Source organism: Brachypodium distachyon, chromosome 1 (assembly GCF_000005505.3).
Source record: "Brachypodium distachyon strain Bd21 chromosome 1, Brachypodium_distachyon_v3.0, whole genome shotgun sequence".
Classification (NCBI taxonomy): domain Eukaryota; kingdom Viridiplantae; phylum Streptophyta; class Magnoliopsida; order Poales; family Poaceae; genus Brachypodium; species Brachypodium distachyon.
Genome location: NC_016131.3, coordinates 63488959 through 63507976, shown reverse-complemented (window position 1 = coordinate 63507976; position 19018 = coordinate 63488959). Strand labels below are relative to the sequence as shown.

Here is a 19018-nt window from a genome sequence, read left to right as displayed (position 1 = left end):
ATAGTATTTTCTAAATTCTTTTGATTTGCATCGATTCATTCAGGATAAGCATGTTTTGGACTTTGATTTCCAGCATAGTTATGTTCCATCACTCCGTCGATACCTTGTGGGAAATTACGTGCCTTTACCTAGGGACTCAGATGATTGGTGGTTTGGTACCCTACTTGCCATCTCCCCTGTCAGATTTCTTGTTAGGAATGAAAGCTAAAAAGAAGGCAATGACGTGACAAACAACAAGTTGAGACTGGTGTGCTAATGTGCTATGCTGCTGCAGGCACAGAAGTTTTTGACCAACCCAAAACACCTATATATGGGATGTGATCAATCGTGAATCCTTATCTTGCTACTAATAGCCATGAGGGCATCTCCAATATTCCACGTTTGCAGTTACTAAAACATGGCATCTCAGCATTAGAGTGACGTGGACAGGGAATTCGGAGGAGAAAGTAAGAAACCGATTCTCGGAGGAGTAACGACCACCTCGCAGATACCAAGACAAAGTATCGATTTAAATGACAAATCCAATTGAAAGGTTCCTCATAAGACTTTTTGGTGAAACCGATTCTAGGAGGAGTAACTACCACCTCACAGATAGCAAGATGAAGTATCGAGTTAAATGACAAATCCAATTGAAAGGTTCCTCAAAAGACTTTTGAGAAAGATTGAGTGATGATGAGAGATAGAATGAGACAAAGCCTAAAGGGGAGAGCACTTAGCCGAGCATTTAGTAGTAGTTCGGCTGGGGAAGATTTTTTGTTTAAATGTTTGTTTAAATCTATAGCGAAAGCTCAAAAAGATAGGAAAAGATGGATAAGTAGCGAAATGATCCAATATATGGGTTTACTACCAGCAGATTTCGTTTTCCAGTATGTGATTAATTTTGTGAATGAAGATAATGATTGCATTGGATTAGGCTCCGATGAATGAGGTGGCAGCAGTTCCCTGCCTACAACCTGGTGGGAGGTTTGGGAGCAGTTTTCAAAGACAAAATGTCCGAAGACTCCACCATTGGTTGATCCTGCAGGTCCAAATTCAATGCAAATCCTATTGAACTGCATAAATTAAACCCTATTGGAGCTGCGTCCGTTGCCAAGAAAAACAATTCAGCGGGCTCCACTCCAATTAATAGATCAATCAGCCCTCAGAGTGACAGACTCTATCTCACGTGTACTAGTCTTAGTAACAGACCAAAGAAATGGTTGTCGGAGAAGTGGTTACTATAGATGAAATTTTCTACCCCTCGTCTTTTTAGTAACAACCAGAGTACCAGCGGGTTGAAGTCTAGGGTGGAGCAGATGAAACGGAGAGCTAAAGGGCCAGATCTGTTCATGGGGTGATGGGAGGAGAAACGGTCGGGAACGAGAGAATTGAAGGTGAGATAGATACCTGCGGTGGAGGCGCTCGTGCGAAGAGGAAGACGAACGACGGAGCGATGGGGCTGAATCACTCGCGTGAGGAGGAAGACGAGCGACGGAGCGAGGGGGCTGTGGAGCTCGGCAGCGGGATGAGTAGGGAGGGGGTGGCGGCGCTCACTCGAGGAGGAAGACGAGCGACGGGGTTGGGCCAGGGGAGGGAAGGTTGCCAAGCAAACAAAAATTGAGAGATAAATGAGCTCCAACTCTAGACCCACCCATGATGAAAAAGTAGTTTAATAGTTCATGTGACGTAAAAAAATTGTATTTTGTTGTCAGCAAAAAAAAGTATATTTTTCATTTAAAAATCTTGTCTATTTACTTATTCTTTTAACCAAAAAAATTGGTTTTGTTGTCAACAAAAAAAGTATATTTTTCATTTGAAATTCTTGTCTATTTACTTATTCTTTTAACCATGTCTCATAAGGGTTTTCTTCAACTCCTCTATGACTACAATTTATTATTCGTTTGTAAACTTTGTATATTTTCAACCACGGCTCATGAAATGTTTTTTCTTTGATTTCTTTACGACGTCGTTTCCAACGCAAATTAGCAAAAACTGGAACTCGGTGAGACGACTGCCGAAAAACCGTGGTTCCTTGAAATTACTCCGTTTGTTATGCCAGATATCCATGGGTGTGTCCATATGTGCCTGATTTTTTTAAACAAAAGATTAATTGTCAGTTGATAGTATCTAAGCCACTCCCTTCTCTTCCGTTCTGAATCTTATAGCACAATCTAGATCCAACGGCTGCATAATCAACTTATCCCTAACAAAAAATCATGCGACTTAGGGTATAGCAAACCTGAATATCTATTTTGTTAAGTATGTAAAAATGAGATGCTTCTAGAAGCAAAAAAATATAAATATATATTTACACTTATAAAGACCTAACTTGATAATATATCCACCTACATGTGTTTTATCTTTACGTGAAACATTAGATTATTAGAAAGATACATAGCACCGAGATTATTACACATTTGACAGTTCATACTTATATGCGATGCGACTTGTATTTGCATGAAACCTATTAAAATATGAAATTTTAAAAACAAGATGTTATAAAGAATTATTAAAAAAATACAAACCAAACACATTAAATACATTTTTTCAATCATAAAATAAATCTTCAAAGTTATATGTCCGTTATAAGAATTCGCCATACCTCTGTGGTGGCGGCAAAAAGAAGAAAGAACCTACGTTGCGGGGGAGATGGAGGCAGAAAGATGGAAATGGATGCAGAAAGATCGGTACCGATGAACCTCGCTTCGCTTGCGTTGCGGGGGAGATGGAGGCAAGGGGGAGATGGAGGCAAAAAAAAGAAAGAAAAATCAAAATTATCTTGAGAATAGGAGATATCATGAACAAAACACATAATACATTTAATACGCAGAGAACACCTTGTAGCTAGTCTGACGTGTATTGCTTGGGACTACTAGCGGACGCACGCAGAGCACATATGTGAGAAAAATTACATTACCTAAAAATAAATCTCATAATCATTTTGGAATCATGCATAGAAAAGTTTGTTTACTATTCAGTTGTCCACATGTTGTTTTTCTCTCCTACGTAGAAGAGATCAAATAGTAATGCTGAGATTACAGTTCAATTTTCTTTCCAATCCCCTCCGTTTAGAAGATAGTGTGCAACTTTTTCTCGCCACCTCATTATTGTGGATTTATGAAGTTTCTGAACTCCAGCCGCTCCATTTGGCCTCCTTTCTCTGGGTTGAATTGGCACCGGTAGAAACTGCACACCATAGGTCACAAACTTTAAGAAGAAGAACGTTTAAGGGCAGAGAGCCCAAACTTCAATCTTAAGCAAATAGCGTCAAATGTCGAGAACAAATCGAGTATATATATTTGGCCAACCTTCCGTCCATGCCGATGATGTGAACTGTGCACAGTTGCTTACCGAACGCCACCAAATACTTCCTGCCTTCCTCGACGCGGAACTGAGCAAAGGACCATTCTGAAAGAAAATATCCCAACGCAGAGCCTACACAATTTGTATGCTATGTTATCCGTGATGTAAACCAGCAACTATGAGTTCAGTTCTTCATACATTCATCAAAATGTGCAACAACAATTAACAGAAAAAAAAACTTCATGCTAAACCTGAAGACACGCAAATTTCCATCAATTCTTGTAAGCTGTGAGTTCAGATGTCTGAACACATAAGAGTAGACTAGAATTATATACCTCCGAGGCCGAGGAACGACAGCGATGACCTCTTGTTGGCATTGGCCTCTGCAGGAGAATCAACATCGACGACGCTAAAGACGTGCATGGTTGCCTTGTCGCTGGAGACGGCCAACCATTTGGAGTCCGGCGAGAAGGCAATGCAGTGGATGTCTGCACTGTCTGAGCCTCTCCTCACCTACATGGAGATGAACATGAGATAAAGCATATTTACTCATTCTAAGTAGATATACAATAGCGATATTGCCGCAATACGAGCGAAAGTCAACGTGGTTGAAACTTGAACTCAAATTCACACCCATGAGTTCAAACAAAACATCAGGTTTCCCTAGATTATGGATTGTTTGGGTACGACTACGGTACAATCGACCAACCAAGAATAACAATTTCTCCGTCAATGATATTGGCCATCCATCTACATAAAAACACGAACGAAAATATAAAATAGTTGTGCAAATCTCAAAATTGATTTGACAGCTCACATAGTCGACCGAGAACGACCGGGTCCTAGCAAAACTGAGATTGTTTTTACATGGCGATGTTTAAACAGATTTCTGGCACATTCTACAAGACCCAAATTGAAGGTGTCCAATTTTTTGCATGTTTGTTACAAAACAGAATTTCTCTTAGAAAATTAAAAGGATCGACCCTTTGTGGCCTAAAGGCCATCTCTTTAGGTACTACAAACCTTTCTAATTTTAATCAGCTTTATATACTCCTCCCTCTGTCGGAGGGGGTAGGAAAATATACTAAGATGTGTACAACACTAAATTACTAGTTCATTGCATTGGTCACGGAAATATCAACCATGCTGAATTCATTCAGCATCGTTGATATTGATATGTTTCTAAATAAACCTAGTTAAATCGTGCTAAATTTGACTCGAGACAAATCTAAACATATAGAGTAACTATTTAGAAACGGAGTGATTAATTACGTACGTACCTCCAGGAGCAGCTTGCCGTCGGCGGCACGGAAGACGCGCAGGACGGTGCCCTTGACGCTAGCGGTGGCGACGAGGCCCCCGTCGCAGGACATGGCCACGCACTTGAGTTCGGACGAGTGCGCGCGTATGGCCACCGCCACCGGCGACGCCCCGGCCGCCGCCTCCCAACGCTCAACGCGCACCTCCCCAACCTTCTCGCCGGGGCACGCATACGCGAACAAGTCGTCTGATCCTGATCCCTGGCCTTGCGAAGACGACGACGACACGGCGCACAGGCCGAGGGGATTTTCCCCGGTCTCCACCCGGTGGAGAAGCACGGGCCCGTCGACGTCCCTCCAGGAGGACCCGAGCACTTCCAGCCGGCGGGGGTACACGAGGACGATCCTGTCCCCGTGGACGCGCACCGCCAGCACGGCTTCGGCTTCCGCGGCCTGCAGAGTCGCTTCCTCCTCCGCGTACCGCCAGTGGTAGTTCATGTGGCCCGGCTTCCAGCGCCTGACGGTGAAGTTGGTCTTCGCGGCGTCGAGGCTCACGACTGCGCACCTCGACTCCTTGGGGTTCAGCATGTCGCCGGCCACGGCCACGATGGTGGCCGCGGCGGGGTCTCGCTCCTGGTAGAGGCCGCGCGGCTCCAAGGTGTCGCAGCAGAGCCAGTGCGCGGCGGATGCGCCGGCCACGATGAAGCAGGAGTAATCGCTGCTGAAGGAGAGGTGGGCGACGGGGGACGGCACGGGAGGCGTGGGTCGAGCCCTCGTCGTCGGAGTCGCCGACGACGCCATGGCGGTTAACGATTGCAGTGCTTTCTCCGGATTCCACTGATGTATATGTATGGATCTATATATCCCGGGATGTTTACCGACCGGTCTAGGTTTACGTACGCCCCCAAACAATCGGGAACCGATTGTATTACTGTTCCAACTGTCAAGATCGCGTAGAAGAAACACAAAACCCGATTTTGTTTTGGAAGAACAAAACCCCGTTAAAACACGAAAACAACGAGCAGCGAGTCAGCGACACTTTTCTCTCCCCTCGATCCGATCTTCTTTCCCCCCTACACACACACAGAGACAGCGTCTCTCTGATCTCTGCCAGTGCCCTCTCTGGCTCTCTCCGCGATCTCTCCTCCCTGCCTGGGCCTCCTCAGATTCCGAGTTTACTGACACCGGCGACGTTTGATCCTAATGCATGAGTAAATTGAAAAAAAACATCATTTTTGGCTTAGGTTGGGAAAGCACACTGCTCTGATTTTTCATTGCACATAATCATCAGTTTGGTGTAAACTGTTGATCCCAGTCCAAACAGTCCAAGTTAGTCGCTAAGCTGATTTTTGGCAAACATGGGCCCACTATCCGACCCAGTAGCGCCGTGATGAATGTCCCGCGGCAGCGGAGGCGCCTTCCTCGCCCTTGCACCGAGCCTAGAAGCCACATTGCCCCGTCCCGAGTTCGCAACGCCCCTCCTCGAGGTCGAGCGTGCCCGAATCCATTGCCCCGAACCCTTCTTCTCCATCTTCGGTGGAGCACCGCCGCCACTCTTGTCATCGTTCCAGCCATTCCCCGGTCCTTTTGTTTCGTCCCAAGGAGTTGCGTCAACACCGTGGAGCCAAAAACATTGTCACTTGGGCCTCCCACAGCCTAGAGGTCACCTGTCATGGTGCTCTTCCGCAGCCTGTACGAGCTTCTCGTCATGCCGCCTCCATTGAGCCTGCCTCTCCTCAACGCCGACTTCGTCGTTTCGTCGCGGATCTCGGCGGCAAAATCTCTTTCCCGTGTGGCGAGCAGACATTGTCAAGTTTCGAAATGGAAGGACGAAAGGTGCTGGGCTTTTTTTTTATAGATAACAATCGACGTGATAAACTGACGTGTGGGTCTAGACCTACATGGTGTTGGCCAAACGGCCATGTCACCCGATCACACACGACCATAACACTTTAGTTTGGTCATGTCACCCGATCACACGTGGAAATAACACTTTTTACGTGCGACGAACGACTTAAAACCAGTGAGTACTCCAGTACTCCGTGCCTTTTTAACTCAGTAACCATCGGAATAGGTCTGTGTCAGCGCTGACTTCGTTTGTCATACGATACCTCCGCTCGCCATGCGCCTCCCGTCCGTCCGCTTCTTGCCATCGAGTACGGCGCCGGCGGTGGTGGCCGCGAACGCGCGCATAGCCTGGCTGGTGCGCGCGGGGAACATAGAGGGAGCCCGCGCGGCCTTCGATGCCATGCCACTCCGCACCACCGCCTCCTACAACGCCCTCATCGCCGGCTACTTTCGTAACCACCTCCCGGACGCCGCCCTCGGCCTATTCCACCGCATGCCCTCCCGCGACCTCGGCTCCTACAATGCCCTTATCGCCGGCCTCTCCCTCCGCCGTCACACCCTTCCCGATGCCGCCGCCGCGCTCGCCTCCATCCCCTTACCCCCTTCGGTCGTCTCCTTCACCTCCCTCCTGCGCGGGTACGTGCGCCACGGCTTGCTGGCCGACGCCATCCGCCTGTTCCACCAGATGCCCGAGCGCAACCACGTCACATACACGGTGCTGCTTGGTGGTTTTCTAGATGCCGGCCGTGTCAACGAGGCCCGAAAGTTGTTCGATGAAATGCCTGACAAGGATGTTGTTGCGCGAACTGCCATGCTATCCGGGTACTGCCAGGCTGGACGGATCACCGAGGCGCGTGCTCTGTTTGATGAAATGCCAAAGAGAAATGTTGTGTCATGGACTGCCATGATATCTGGATACGCTCAAAACGGGAAGGTTATCCTTGCACGGAAGCTTTTTGAGGTGATGCCTGATCGCAATGAGGTGTCATGGACTGCAATGTTAGTCGGGTACATACAGGCTGGCCATGTCGAGGATGCTGAGGATCTGTTTAATGCAATGCCAGATCACCCTGTGGCAGCCTGCAATGCGATGATGGTTGGGTTTGGGCAGCATGGGATGGTCGATGCTGCCAAGGCAATGTTTGAGAGAATGTGTGCGAGGGATGATGGTACATGGAGTGCAATGATTAAAGTGTATGAGCAGAACGAATTCTTGATGGAGGCACTGTCTACGTTCCGTGAGATGTTGTGCCGAGGTATCCGTCCAAATTACACATCATTCATTAGCATCCTTACGGTGTGTGCGGCACTAGCTACTGCCGATTATGGGAGGGAGTTACATGCTGCAATGCTGAGATGCTCCTTTGACACGGATGTCTTTGCCGTGTCAGCATTAATTACCATGTACATAAAATGTGGAAATTTGGATAAGGCCAAGAGGGTCTTCAATATGTTTGAGCCCAAAGATGTCGTGATGTGGAACTCCATGATCACTGGTTATGCTCAGCATGGGTTGGGGGAGGAAGCACTCGGCATATTTGATGACCTGAGGTTGGCGAGAATGGCACCTGATGGAATTACGTATATAGGGGTCCTCACGGCCTGTAGCTATACAGGAAAAGTTAAAGAAGGCAGGGAGATCTTTAATTCTATGGGTATGAATTCTTCCATCCGACTAGGAGCTGCACATTATTCTTGTATGGTCGATTTGCTTGGTCGAGCTGGTCTTGTAGACGAAGCATTAGATTTGATAAACAACATGCCAGTTGAACCAGATGCTATTATCTGGGGAGCTCTGATGGGTGCCTGCAGGATGCACAAGAATGCTGAGATTGCTGAGGTTGCTGCTAAGAAGCTGTTGGAACTAGAACCTGGTAGTGCCGGACCATATGTCTTGCTCTCTCACATTTATACATCCACCGGGAGGTGGGAAGATGCTTCTGATATGCGGAAGTTCATTAGTTCAAGGAATTTGAACAAATCACCAGGCTGTAGTTGGATAGAATATAACAAGATGGTGCATCTGTTCACATCTGGTGATGTATTATCACATCCAGAGCATGCTATTATCCTTAATATGTTGGAGGAGCTAGATGGATTATTAATGGAATCTGGTTACTCAGCTGATGGAAGCTTCGTGCTTCATGATGTAGACGAGGAGCAAAAAGCTCAGAGCTTACGGTACCATAGTGAGCGGCAGGCTGTGGCATATGGACTCTTGAAAGTACCAGCAGGAATGCCTATTCGTGTCATGAAGAACCTTAGAGTGTGTGGTGATTGCCATTCTGCTATAAAGTTAATCACGAAGATAACTTCTCGGGAAATCATACTGAGGGATGCTAATAGATTCCATCATTTCAAAGATGGGTTGTGCTCTTGCAGGGACTATTGGTGAGGTGAATGGCCAGGTTGGTTCCTTGGTTTGCATCATCTCAAGTTCTCAACCTTCCATTTGGTAAGTCACGGTATCTGAGTACAGTTACCCTTTGTTTGCCAAATCGTAACTCATTTTATGATGCTTCCACTGTGCGTCTCAGGAAAGTTACCCTTGGTTTCTCAATAATAATTTCATTTGGCAATTCATACCTTATCACCAGTAGAAGGCTTTAGTATAACTAGTTCAATGCCTTCTTAGGGAACATATTCAGAAATCAGGTTTCATCTGAACATGAAGTTCATCATCCATTATGAGAAAACTGCATATGGCAAGCTTGTTCCCTCGATATATTTGCAAACCATTGATGGTGTCATGCAAATTGCTGCTCTAAGCCACATCGCATCTTAGAGGTCAGAGTTACGGTGAATTAGAAACTGGGTAGTCACCTCTTACAAAGACAATAATTCAATTGCAAAATATTTTCTCGTGCAGGGAATCACTGGATTTACAACAGGAGCATTTTATTCTTTGAATGGTTACAAACCCCAGAAGAAAGTTTGACGTGAAAGTTAGTCGTTCTATGCTATTTATCGTGTTCCCTACTTCAGGCTAACAGTATATACTCTCTCCGTCCAACAAAAGATGTCTCAAGTTTGTCAAAATTTGGATGTATCTAGACATGATTTAGTGTATAGATACATTCAAATTTAGTCAAAGTTGAGACATCCTTTGTTAGACTGAGGGAGTATGTTCTTTGAATGTGCACACCAATTAATGTCCACGTTAAACTTCCACTTGTGCAGATATAATATCCACTACGATGCTCGAAAGCGCAGCTGTGGGATACTAATAGTTCATTCAGCATTTTGAGCTTAAGGTGATAAATTTGGCAGACACGAAATATCAAGACAGTCATGGCATGACAAAACACATGAATGTGCCTGCAGTGGTTAGTAAAGTGCACGCCATGCAGATTGTTTGTATGAGTTGTGGATATTTGATTGTCAAAGATGGCCGTTAGATTTGATTGGTTATCCCTTATCAGCTTTCAGTAATTTACTTGGCCAACGGAAGGATAGATCATCAAGGTAAATCTACCAGCTACTGATTTCCTGTGGTTCTTTTATATAAGAAAAGTTTCAAATAGAGGTTTCTCTGTCATCTTGCCCATTTATGAGTTGGTTTTCTACAGTTCCACGAATTAGGAGCACTTCAGAATCTAATCCTCACTTATTAAACTAGAAGTACAACTAATTTTGATAACCGTGTTAGTGTCAGGTTATCACTACCATTTGAAAAATTGTTTGAAAAAACCATCACTGTCACAAATATGCTAACCACAAAGCATTTACTTGAAATAATTCAAAGAAATAAGGAAGTTTTGATTACTTAATAAAGCATTAGTTTGTTGGATTGTTGCAAGCGACGGAACATTTAGTTGATTTTTGTTGTTGTTGTTGTTGTTGTCGTCGTTATTATTATTATTATTATTATTATTATTATTATTATTATTATTATTATTATTTACTACTATTTACTACTCCCTCTGTCCCACTTCCGAACCTCATCATATTATTTTCCATTGTAGATATCTTGATTCCTTTTCTTTTTCGGGCCGTACATTGGATTGAAAATTATGCCGGCTGACAAAATGATAACATTGGTTGCGCTTGTAAGAAACAAGTTATATGTTTTTTTGCCTTCATTTAACAATGGGTAAACTGAGATGGTAAATACCGCTTTCTACCACATGTGGAAGACCAAGTTGCTACATAAACTACGTGTGTGTATCTGGATTTGGTGAAGAAAATAATCAAACAAGATACAACTTCTTCATTTTTCAGCATGCCTGCAAACCTTGAAGAGCTCTTTTAGTGTACCTTCATATGAATATGAGCTCTCCATTTCAGTCAATCCAATGGATGAGAATGAACCGTACTCCAACACAGCTAGGGTGGAGGGCTGGGGAGACCATGTTTGCCGGAGATGACCTCCTAATCTGTTGGCGCTGTTGATGGAGAGCGGTGGCATCGACGGACGATTTCGGGTCACCGATGCAGACTTGCACAGCAGTTTCTGCTTCACCGGCCTCGGGTTCCCCTCCCTCTCCGATGGCTCCCTCGTGGCCTCTTCCGCTGCCATACTACGCCAAGGCCTTTCCCGCCGAGCTGGAGCTCCTCGGTCCTAAGCGCGCAAAGAGGTGAGGCCATCTTGAGCTCTTCCTTGTTCAATTTTATGCGTCATGTGAAGATTGATAGTTGTGAAGGCGATTTGCAACTATAGTTTGTGATGCTCTGCATCATATGATGTAATGTAAGGCTGGTCCAATTAATGTTTTTGATGCCTTCGATGTCAACAAAAAGGGCCAGATAGTTAGTGATAACGCTTCTCTTTGTTGTAGGGCATAAGACAACAACAATTGAACATTGCAGGAATCTCCTAATGAAGTGCTCATCACTAGAGCCCTTGTTCATGGTTATCTGCTCAACCAGTCCATTGAAAGTAATTTCTGTTCCAATTGGATCTTTGTATAACTTCTACAGTTCGGACACTCTCTCCCACAATAAATTGCCAGGTACTAGGCTCGGGCAGCAGCGACTTCCTGGCCTTCTGAAGGCAACGCCAAGATATGTGAGGCATCTTGTATGGACATCTGTAGCATTGAATCTCCAACGTGAAAGCTTGTTGTGCAATAACAAATTGGTCCGCCAGATCCTTGCACAATGAGTGTCTTATTGCGAGAGAGTGTTCGAACTGTACAAGTTATACAAAGATCCAAATGGAACAGAAATTACTTTCAATGCATTGGTTGAGCAGATAACCATGAACGAGGGCTCTTGCGATGAGCACTTCATTAGGAGATTCCTGCGATGTTCAATTGTTGTTGTCTTATTCCTTACAACAAAGAGAAGCATCAGCACTAACTATCTGGCCCTTCTTGTTGACATCGAAGGCATCAAAAACATTAATTGGACCAGCCTTACATTCCATCATCTGATGCAGAGCATCACAAACTATAGGTGCAAATCGCCTTTACAACTATCAATCTTCACACAACGCCATAAAGTGGGAAGAGCTCAGGATGGCCTCACCTCTTTGCGCGCTTGGGATCGAGGAGCTCCAGCTCGGCGGGAATGACCTTCTTGCCTTAGTCCGGCGGTGGAAGAGACGACAGGGGAGTCGTCGGAGAGGGAGGGGAACTCGAGGTCGGTGAAGTAGAAACCGTTGTGCAGGTCCGCGTTAGTGAATCGTCCGCCGGTGCCCCCGCCCTCCACCAGCAGATTAGGAGGTCGGCTCCGGAGGACACGCCCCCCCCCCCCCAAAAAAACCACGGGAAAGGCTACAGCCGCGACCTTGTGTCGGGGCCTTGTCTCTGGCACGGGCATGCTGGAGAGGATTGGGGATGCGTCGGGGGATTTTTGAAACTTACCAACTGCAAGCAGTGATATGTTTATCCAAATTAAATTAAGTTTGTCGTGTTCAAATCGGAGCTTACCTTTTTACCCCTGAATCGACGTACTCCTCTCGTTTCTAAGGTGGTAGTCCCTCCTAGCTGTGTTGGAGTACGATTCATTCTGATCCATTGGATTGACTGAAATGGAGGGCTCATACTCATTTGAAGGTACAGTGAAAGAGGTCAAACTCTATGTCGATATCAATTTCTTGCAGACTAAACGTGGCTGCCTAACTGCCTTCCATGCTGCAAGAGTTGAAGCAATGAATCAGCTCCAGAAGAAAATACTTCCGCTGCTGTTGTTGATTGCACTGACCATTTCTTACTGCGATGCGGCAGCTCTGTGGGCTGTGGCTGCACGCCACCCACGCCGACGCCGGCCGCGGCCTCACCAACCATGAACCGCTGCACCGCATGGCAGCGCGCAGCCAGGCCCGTGCCATGCACCTGCTTTCTTTTCTCTTTTTTTATGCCAAACGACGTCATCTCTGACACGGAGTACCTGGCTGCGCCGTGCACCTGGCCATCGGCACAGCCTGTGCAGCTCATCCTGGACACGGGGAGCAACCTGGTCTGGACGCAGCGCCCGCCGTGTCATGCCTGCTGCGACCAAGCACTCCTCTATTCGAGGAGCGACGCAGGGGTTTCGGCTTCTCCTGATAATCAGATGAGCCAGGCTTGCTTCTTAAATGAAATGCAGAGGATTTAAACAATGAAGCTCACTCCCAGAGTGTATCGCATTAGGTTGTGATGTCATCTTGCGTGAATTGGCTTCTTTGGAGCCCAATCGCATCTTCAATCTCCTAGCAACTCTTAACCGGCAATATCGCCGAATCTCCATGGTAAATATCTGTTGCTTGTATTCTGGACTGCTCTTTCTTCTCTCTTTTTTACCGCGCAGTTGGATGCAAAGCAGCGCATCGCATCGACCGCCTACAGGGATGCCTCTGGCCAGCTCGTCCAACAGATTAAGAAGGGGAAATGAAAGGAACAGCGCCCAGAGCTCGGAGAAGAGGTGGCGACAAACGCATGGGAGGAAGGTGACCACAACATGGTTGTCCGATACAATTTATCAAAAAGCTAGATATAGGTGTGATACAACCTCGAAGGGCCTGAATCAACATTGCTTCAAAGCAGGAAGAACTTTTTTCTTCATTACTTATTCAAGTTTATCGAACAGTTTTGCTACAGATGAGGAGCTGTACATAATGTCACATATATTGAGCAGCTGCTGCCAAGTATCCCCTCACCAGTCATCATCCCATCGGACTCCATGCTTAGCAGCGAGATAGTAAGCATTGATAGGTCCTTTATCCCCAGCCTCGTAGAGCTCAGGAGCCACCCGGTTCTGATCAATCTCATGGATTATTGGAGCCAATACGTTCCATGCAGCAGCCAATTCATCACTGCGCATAAATAGATGGTTGTCGCCATCTAGGACATCCAGAAGAAGATGTTCATACGAATCTGGAACTTCAACGTCATACCTACAAAACACTTGTTATGATTTTATACCAGCTCTCTTGAATAGATCACAAGATGATCCAAGTGACCTCCATACCTATCCCTGTAAAGCAGGTTGAGCTCTGAAGCATCCAGTTGGAGCCCAAGTCCTGGGACCTTATTATTGACTTTCAAGAGAATGGCTTCTTCGGGTAGATCACGCAAAACCAGCTCGTTTGTGTCTAGATCTATGTCATGCCCAAAACGTTCACGGTAGATATTGCCAGGGACATGACGAAATTGAATACGAATCTCAGCTCTGAAGGAGATAAACAATTACGAATCTTCAGTTATGCGTGATCAATTAGTCAGGTGATATTTTGTTTTTCCTTAAATGATAAGCTTTGCATAAAGTTTTCAGTAACGTGCTCAGAGGAAGATAGACTACTGAAAACAATTTGATAAAGCAGTGCATACTTATGCATATGAAACATTATGCACTTCTACCCTTGGAGAACTTAAAGATTCAGGGAAGCTATGATGATTGATTTCATAATAGCAAAAGGCTGCAATGAGGTGACTGAAATCAGAGAATAACTTTTTAAGTATCAGAGATAAACAAGGCATCTAATGGTAAAAGTGATGGAACTCATAGAGTGTACCTATTCTTCATAAGCCCCATACCAGTCTTGATCAGAAATGGTACTCCATCCCAGCGTGCATTGTCGATGTACATAGCAGCAGCAAAGTAGGTTGGTGTCATTGATTTCGTATATCTGTCAACCTCAGAGGTATCTTTGAGTTGACCAAGGACGACATCCTCAAAGTCCACTTTTCGAATTGATCTAAGCACCTTCACCTGCATAATATATAGATTTCGTGATCATCTAGTATTGGCATTTTTTAACTTCTAGGATGATAAGTTACCCAATATAAAAAAATAGTGCTTTACCTAGTTACCTTTTCATCACGGATGTCCTCTCCATCAAGACTTACAGGTGGTTCCATAGCAAATAGTGCTATTGTTTGAAGAATGTGACTGTGCACTATGTCCCGGATTATCCCATAATTTCCAAAGTATCTGAAATGGCATATGGTGGTGGAACTAAATGATAATATAAATGTAAAATGGGAGCCCTAGATGACTAAATTTTCACTAAAACCCAACCTATGCAGCATACAACCAGGATAAAAAAACGGAGCAGCTACATTTTCTTTAACATTGACTACTCACAAAGATTGACTTTTGCTTATTCTGTAAAATCAGCATGACCCAAATGATATACGGAGTATTATTTAGACTGCGCTCAAAAATGGTGCCTAATCATGAAGTAACCTAAAGGCGAGAACATTCTTTCATCAATGAGGACCATGACTTGGTGATGTTTTTGTTTCACAGAGAAATGCCTTGGTTTTAACTGACCTCCCTTGTGTTTCTGTTGCTGTTTCTTCGGAAAAAATGACCTGTAACAATTCATGCACATTAGCAGTTTGTGTATTAAAACAGTAAAACATTGGTGAAATGAGCGTGTCTCATATGTACCTGCACATTGCGTATGTACGTCCTACTCCACAAAGGTTCAAACACCAAATTAGAAAATCTCAAGACAGTGAGATTTTCAATTAGATCCTTCCCCAAAAGATGATCAATTCTGTGTGACACAAACATTTAGAAATAAGAATTAATGGAATAAAAGGTGCAGTAAAAAAACAGTGACAATACTTGTCACTTGAAAGGATACAAGATTTTCTCGAATACACTCCTAAGAGCAAGTCATTTTCATTAGAAGAAAGCACTGAGATGACATGGATATTATGCACCGAAAACGGCAAAGAACAGCAAAGGAAAGGAAAACAGCAAAGCCTAGCCAACCTACTAAACAACAAGGAAGAGCAGAAATCAAATAAGGAAACTATACAGCTACTAACGCCATCCATGCTAGGAAACTATACAGCAAGGGTACAAGATGGTCACCGGTAAATTTGCTTCTCCTCAAATCTTGACAGCAGAGACTGTGTTACCCTTTGCGAGGACAAACTAGTGAAGCCAAATGGTTTCTCGATAATTATCCTGTTCCAGCCATGCATAGTTTGGGCACTGTCAGCCAATGGCAAGGCAACATCAAGAAGTGCCTCTTGGGGAACAGCAAGGTAGAATATCCTGTTTGATGCATGAGTACCCTTTGAAACAAGAAGTTAATTAAAGTTAACATACGAACTCCAGGCTCAAATATAACACGTGAATTTGATCCAACAGTATTTCATAAAAAATGTTATATACTCTCAAATTTTACCTCTATCTGTGCCATTTTGGAATTTAAGTTCACCATCCCATCTTTGTTATCATGTCCTGCATCGATATAATATGTCCTTTTAAGGAATTCATTTAACTTGTCCTCACAGTTTTCACTGCATGTACACAATAATATTATTAATATTATCAGATGGAAATTGCCTAAAATAATATTTTGACATGAAGTATGGAGTCAAGGTCTGACAAGCTGTACAAAAGAAACATACTGGTGATCAACACGACAGGTCAAATTGGCTTCAATCATGGATCTTAAATCCTCATCTGCTAATGCCTTCCTAGAATATCCAAATATAGCAACATTCTGCAATATAAAACATTTAAATTGTGACATGATAACGGTCACAAGCTGACATATAAGTTAGTGGAACCAAAGTTCCAGAAGTACTCTAAAATATGATTATTCTACATCAGTTATTCACAAGTGCAACACCACATATGTCTGCACTGGAACTAATCATAAATAGAAATTGTTGATTCTGTGGGTTTATTATAAATACAGGATTGGGGATCAAGGCTAGTTTGCTAAAGTTGGTGCTAAAAAATTTGATAAAATTGAGGGCTAGCGGAACTTATAATATGTTATGTTCATACCTGAGGAAGAAAACCACTGTAATACAGAGCAAATAGTGCTGGGAAGACTTTAGTTCTTGCCAGTTCACCGGTAGCACCGATTACAGCAATGCAAAGAGATGGCGCACTTTCCGGTCGGTCATCAAAGTGATCAAACATTACATCTTCCTTTGGTAGAGGAGGGTCAGCTTCACATTGATTTATCATTCCCAGAAGGATTGAATTTTTCTCATCAGTTGAGCTATGCAAAGTAGGAGAGCTTGTTTTTGTTGTTTCACCTCCAGATTCTACATAAAGGGAAACAATGATGTTATGTGTATGTGAAAGCAACTTGATGGAAGCAATATCCAGAGAAGTTTGTGATGATAGCAGTAAGAATATATGAAGAAAACTAGTGACTACCATATTTCACTGATAATGAAATCAGATGCAAGTTTCAGAGGTATGAAGCAAACTAGTGCCATGCGCAAGTAAAACTGTGGGAATCATAAGCCAATAATCACATAATTTTGATAGACATACAAAGTAAGAAAATACAAGTGATCTCCAAATACCAACCATCAGCAGCTTGTGCATTCCCAGTTGTCTTTTTAGTCAGGGACGCAACCTCCAAGCAATCAGGAATTTTACCATCCCCTCTAACTTCCAGCTTTCTATGAACTTGCCATCCGTGCCTTTTCAAGGCCTTATGGAGCTTCAGCTTGGCAGCAATCCAACATCTCAATCCACAAGCTTGCGTTCTAAAACTGACGGCAGGTCCTGCAACCTATGTACAGAATCATCAAGCAGCAGTTGTTCAGCACATGAATGCGTCCATTTCTACTACTGAAAGTAGTCAAAGCAGTCGTGAAACAATAAAAATGCTATGCATAGCATCAACCGGTAGACAATATGGTACGAGAATGTACTTCGTCGAGTTGCCTGACTCTTCCTAGGCGCCAGAAATGGCCACAGGAATTACAGCCTCACACAGGCATTTCATCAAGCATCCTGATAGCACATAGGAGCACTGGCCCTTCCACGGTTCCACCCATCCTAGGGGTGCAACCGTGCAAGCGGCACAGCACGGCAGTCCGTGTCCTTGGGTGAATCGGGCAAATCAAGTCTCGATTTGGTTTGATGCAATTAGTGCATTTTTCGTACAGGCTACCCCAGTTTAGCGGGCTTCGCGGATGTGCCGTTTCCATCCCTAGCACAGCCATGGCCACAACCACCAGTATACCAAGTTAACAACCCAGTGAAGGCATTTCATCGAGCAGGTAGCGCCTGCCTCATAGGTGGAAGGAAATCAAAAGCAGACCTTCCACCGCCACCAAGCACGGGCAGTCGAGTACTCACCGGGCTGAAGCGCGCAGCCGCCAACGAGGATTGGAAGAGCGGTGCTGGAGCTGCTAAAGCCGACATGGCGAGGCCCGCCATAACCTTTCTTGGTGCCTCTTGCTTGGTCCGGCGGTGCCTCCCCGCTTTTTTTAGTCTCACGGCGGTGGCCGGTGCCAAGATCGTGAAAGACCCGGACTGATAGACTACAAAACACTAGCTACCCGTACGTGTCATCAGGTTCAACTTTCAATGGATAATCACGGGGAAGGGGAGAGCGGATAGCGACGCTCTGTACTCTGCTGGAGCTTTCGCTCCCGTTGCTATTGAACTGTTGCACTGGGGACATTTTGGCGTACAGGTACAGCTAAAAGGCCCAACCGATAAAGTGCGAGAGAGACAAAATGGCTTTGTAAAGCATGCGCTTGGGTTAAACAATAAATTCGTAAACCGCGCGGCAAGCGTGGTTACCAATCTCAAACCAAAAACAGTAAATTTTATAGAGTTTACAAAAACTATCACAGGTAAATGTTTAGAAGTATAAAAGAGAATTACATGTTTTTACACCCTAAGAAAAATTTCTTTTTTTACAAGCCCCTAAAGACATCTTCCCTTTTTTTTCGAGTAAAAGACTTGTTTCTTTTTGAGTTCTAATGTCGCTTTCCTCCTTGGGATACCATGACTCTTGGTGGCATCTGGTAACGTACTTTGTCTAAGGTATAGTGTTTTGTGTTAGGTTTGTGGGAGGTTGGGGGTGTCTCTTCTTGTGTCTTGTGTGGCCTAGTTTATCTGTCCGTGCCTGATGCTAGAGTGTGTTTATTTTCCTTTTGTGTGGCAGCGGTATGTGATGCTATTCGTCTTCAGCGGAGGCACATATGTGTTGTGTTGAATTCTCGATCGTGTGTGTCCTTTCTGCTTGGCCGACGGCACAAGGTGTGGAGGTATGCTCTCGGTTTTGAGTCATCCTTCGACTACATCAGCGGCACATATTCGTCACGGATGGTCTCGGTGGCACATGGCTCTTCGAATATGCCGGCTACGAAGGTGGCGTGAGGCGGCCTCGGCTAAGTAATCGACGACTCAGTGTCAGGGGTGGGCTCGACAACACCCTTCGATTGCATTGTCGATGCTCTTTGTGCACTCAGATCGTTGTT

General features: G+C 44.7%; 3 protein-coding genes across 9 annotated transcripts; 1 reads left to right on the top strand and 2 right to left on the bottom strand.

Annotated features, from left to right (window-relative positions):
• Positions 1-2849: 2849 nt before the first annotated feature.
• On the bottom strand, positions 2850-5364 carry LOC104582373 (autophagy-related protein 18a). Its single transcript, XM_024457705.1, has 4 exons — positions 4563-5364; positions 3618-3795; positions 3288-3414; positions 2850-3165 (listed from the first exon to the last, which is right to left on the bottom strand). The coding sequence occupies exons 1-4, from the start codon at positions 5340-5342 to the stop codon at positions 3084-3086; spliced, it is 1167 nt and encodes a 388-aa protein (XP_024313473.1). The 5' UTR covers positions 5343-5364; the 3' UTR covers positions 2850-3083.
• A 1251-nt stretch (positions 5365-6615) lies between these two features.
• Positions 6616-13476, top strand: LOC100821744 (pentatricopeptide repeat-containing protein At1g56690, mitochondrial). Of its 7 annotated transcripts, none has more exons than XM_024457560.1 (7): positions 6616-8844; positions 9025-9176; positions 9259-9334; positions 9570-9715; positions 9812-9854; positions 10677-10966; positions 11168-11567. In XM_024457560.1, exon 1 carries the CDS (start codon positions 6664-6666, stop codon positions 8782-8784), a length of 2121 nt encoding a protein of 706 aa, XP_024313328.1. In that variant the 5' UTR covers positions 6616-6663; the 3' UTR covers positions 8785-8844; positions 9025-9176; positions 9259-9334; positions 9570-9715; positions 9812-9854; positions 10677-10966; positions 11168-11567. The 7 variants fall into 7 exon arrangements, with proteins under 7 accessions (XP_024313328.1, XP_024313327.1, XP_024313325.1 ...); XM_024457559.1 differs by having other exon boundaries at positions 10611-10966; XM_024457557.1 differs by having other exon boundaries at positions 9570-9854.
• Positions 13344-18195, bottom strand: LOC100821040 (glucose-6-phosphate 1-dehydrogenase 4, chloroplastic). The gene is made up of 12 exons (XM_003557991.4): positions 17886-18195; positions 17106-17313; positions 16569-16834; positions 16184-16278; positions 15958-16072; positions 15639-15844; positions 15207-15315; positions 15087-15127; positions 14624-14744; positions 14326-14522; positions 13782-13982; positions 13344-13707 (listed from the first exon to the last, which is right to left on the bottom strand). Exons 1-12 carry the CDS (start codon positions 17964-17966, stop codon positions 13467-13469), a joined length of 1881 nt encoding a protein of 626 aa, XP_003558039.1. The 5' UTR covers positions 17967-18195; the 3' UTR covers positions 13344-13466.
• Between the last annotated feature and the right edge of the window lie 823 nt (positions 18196-19018).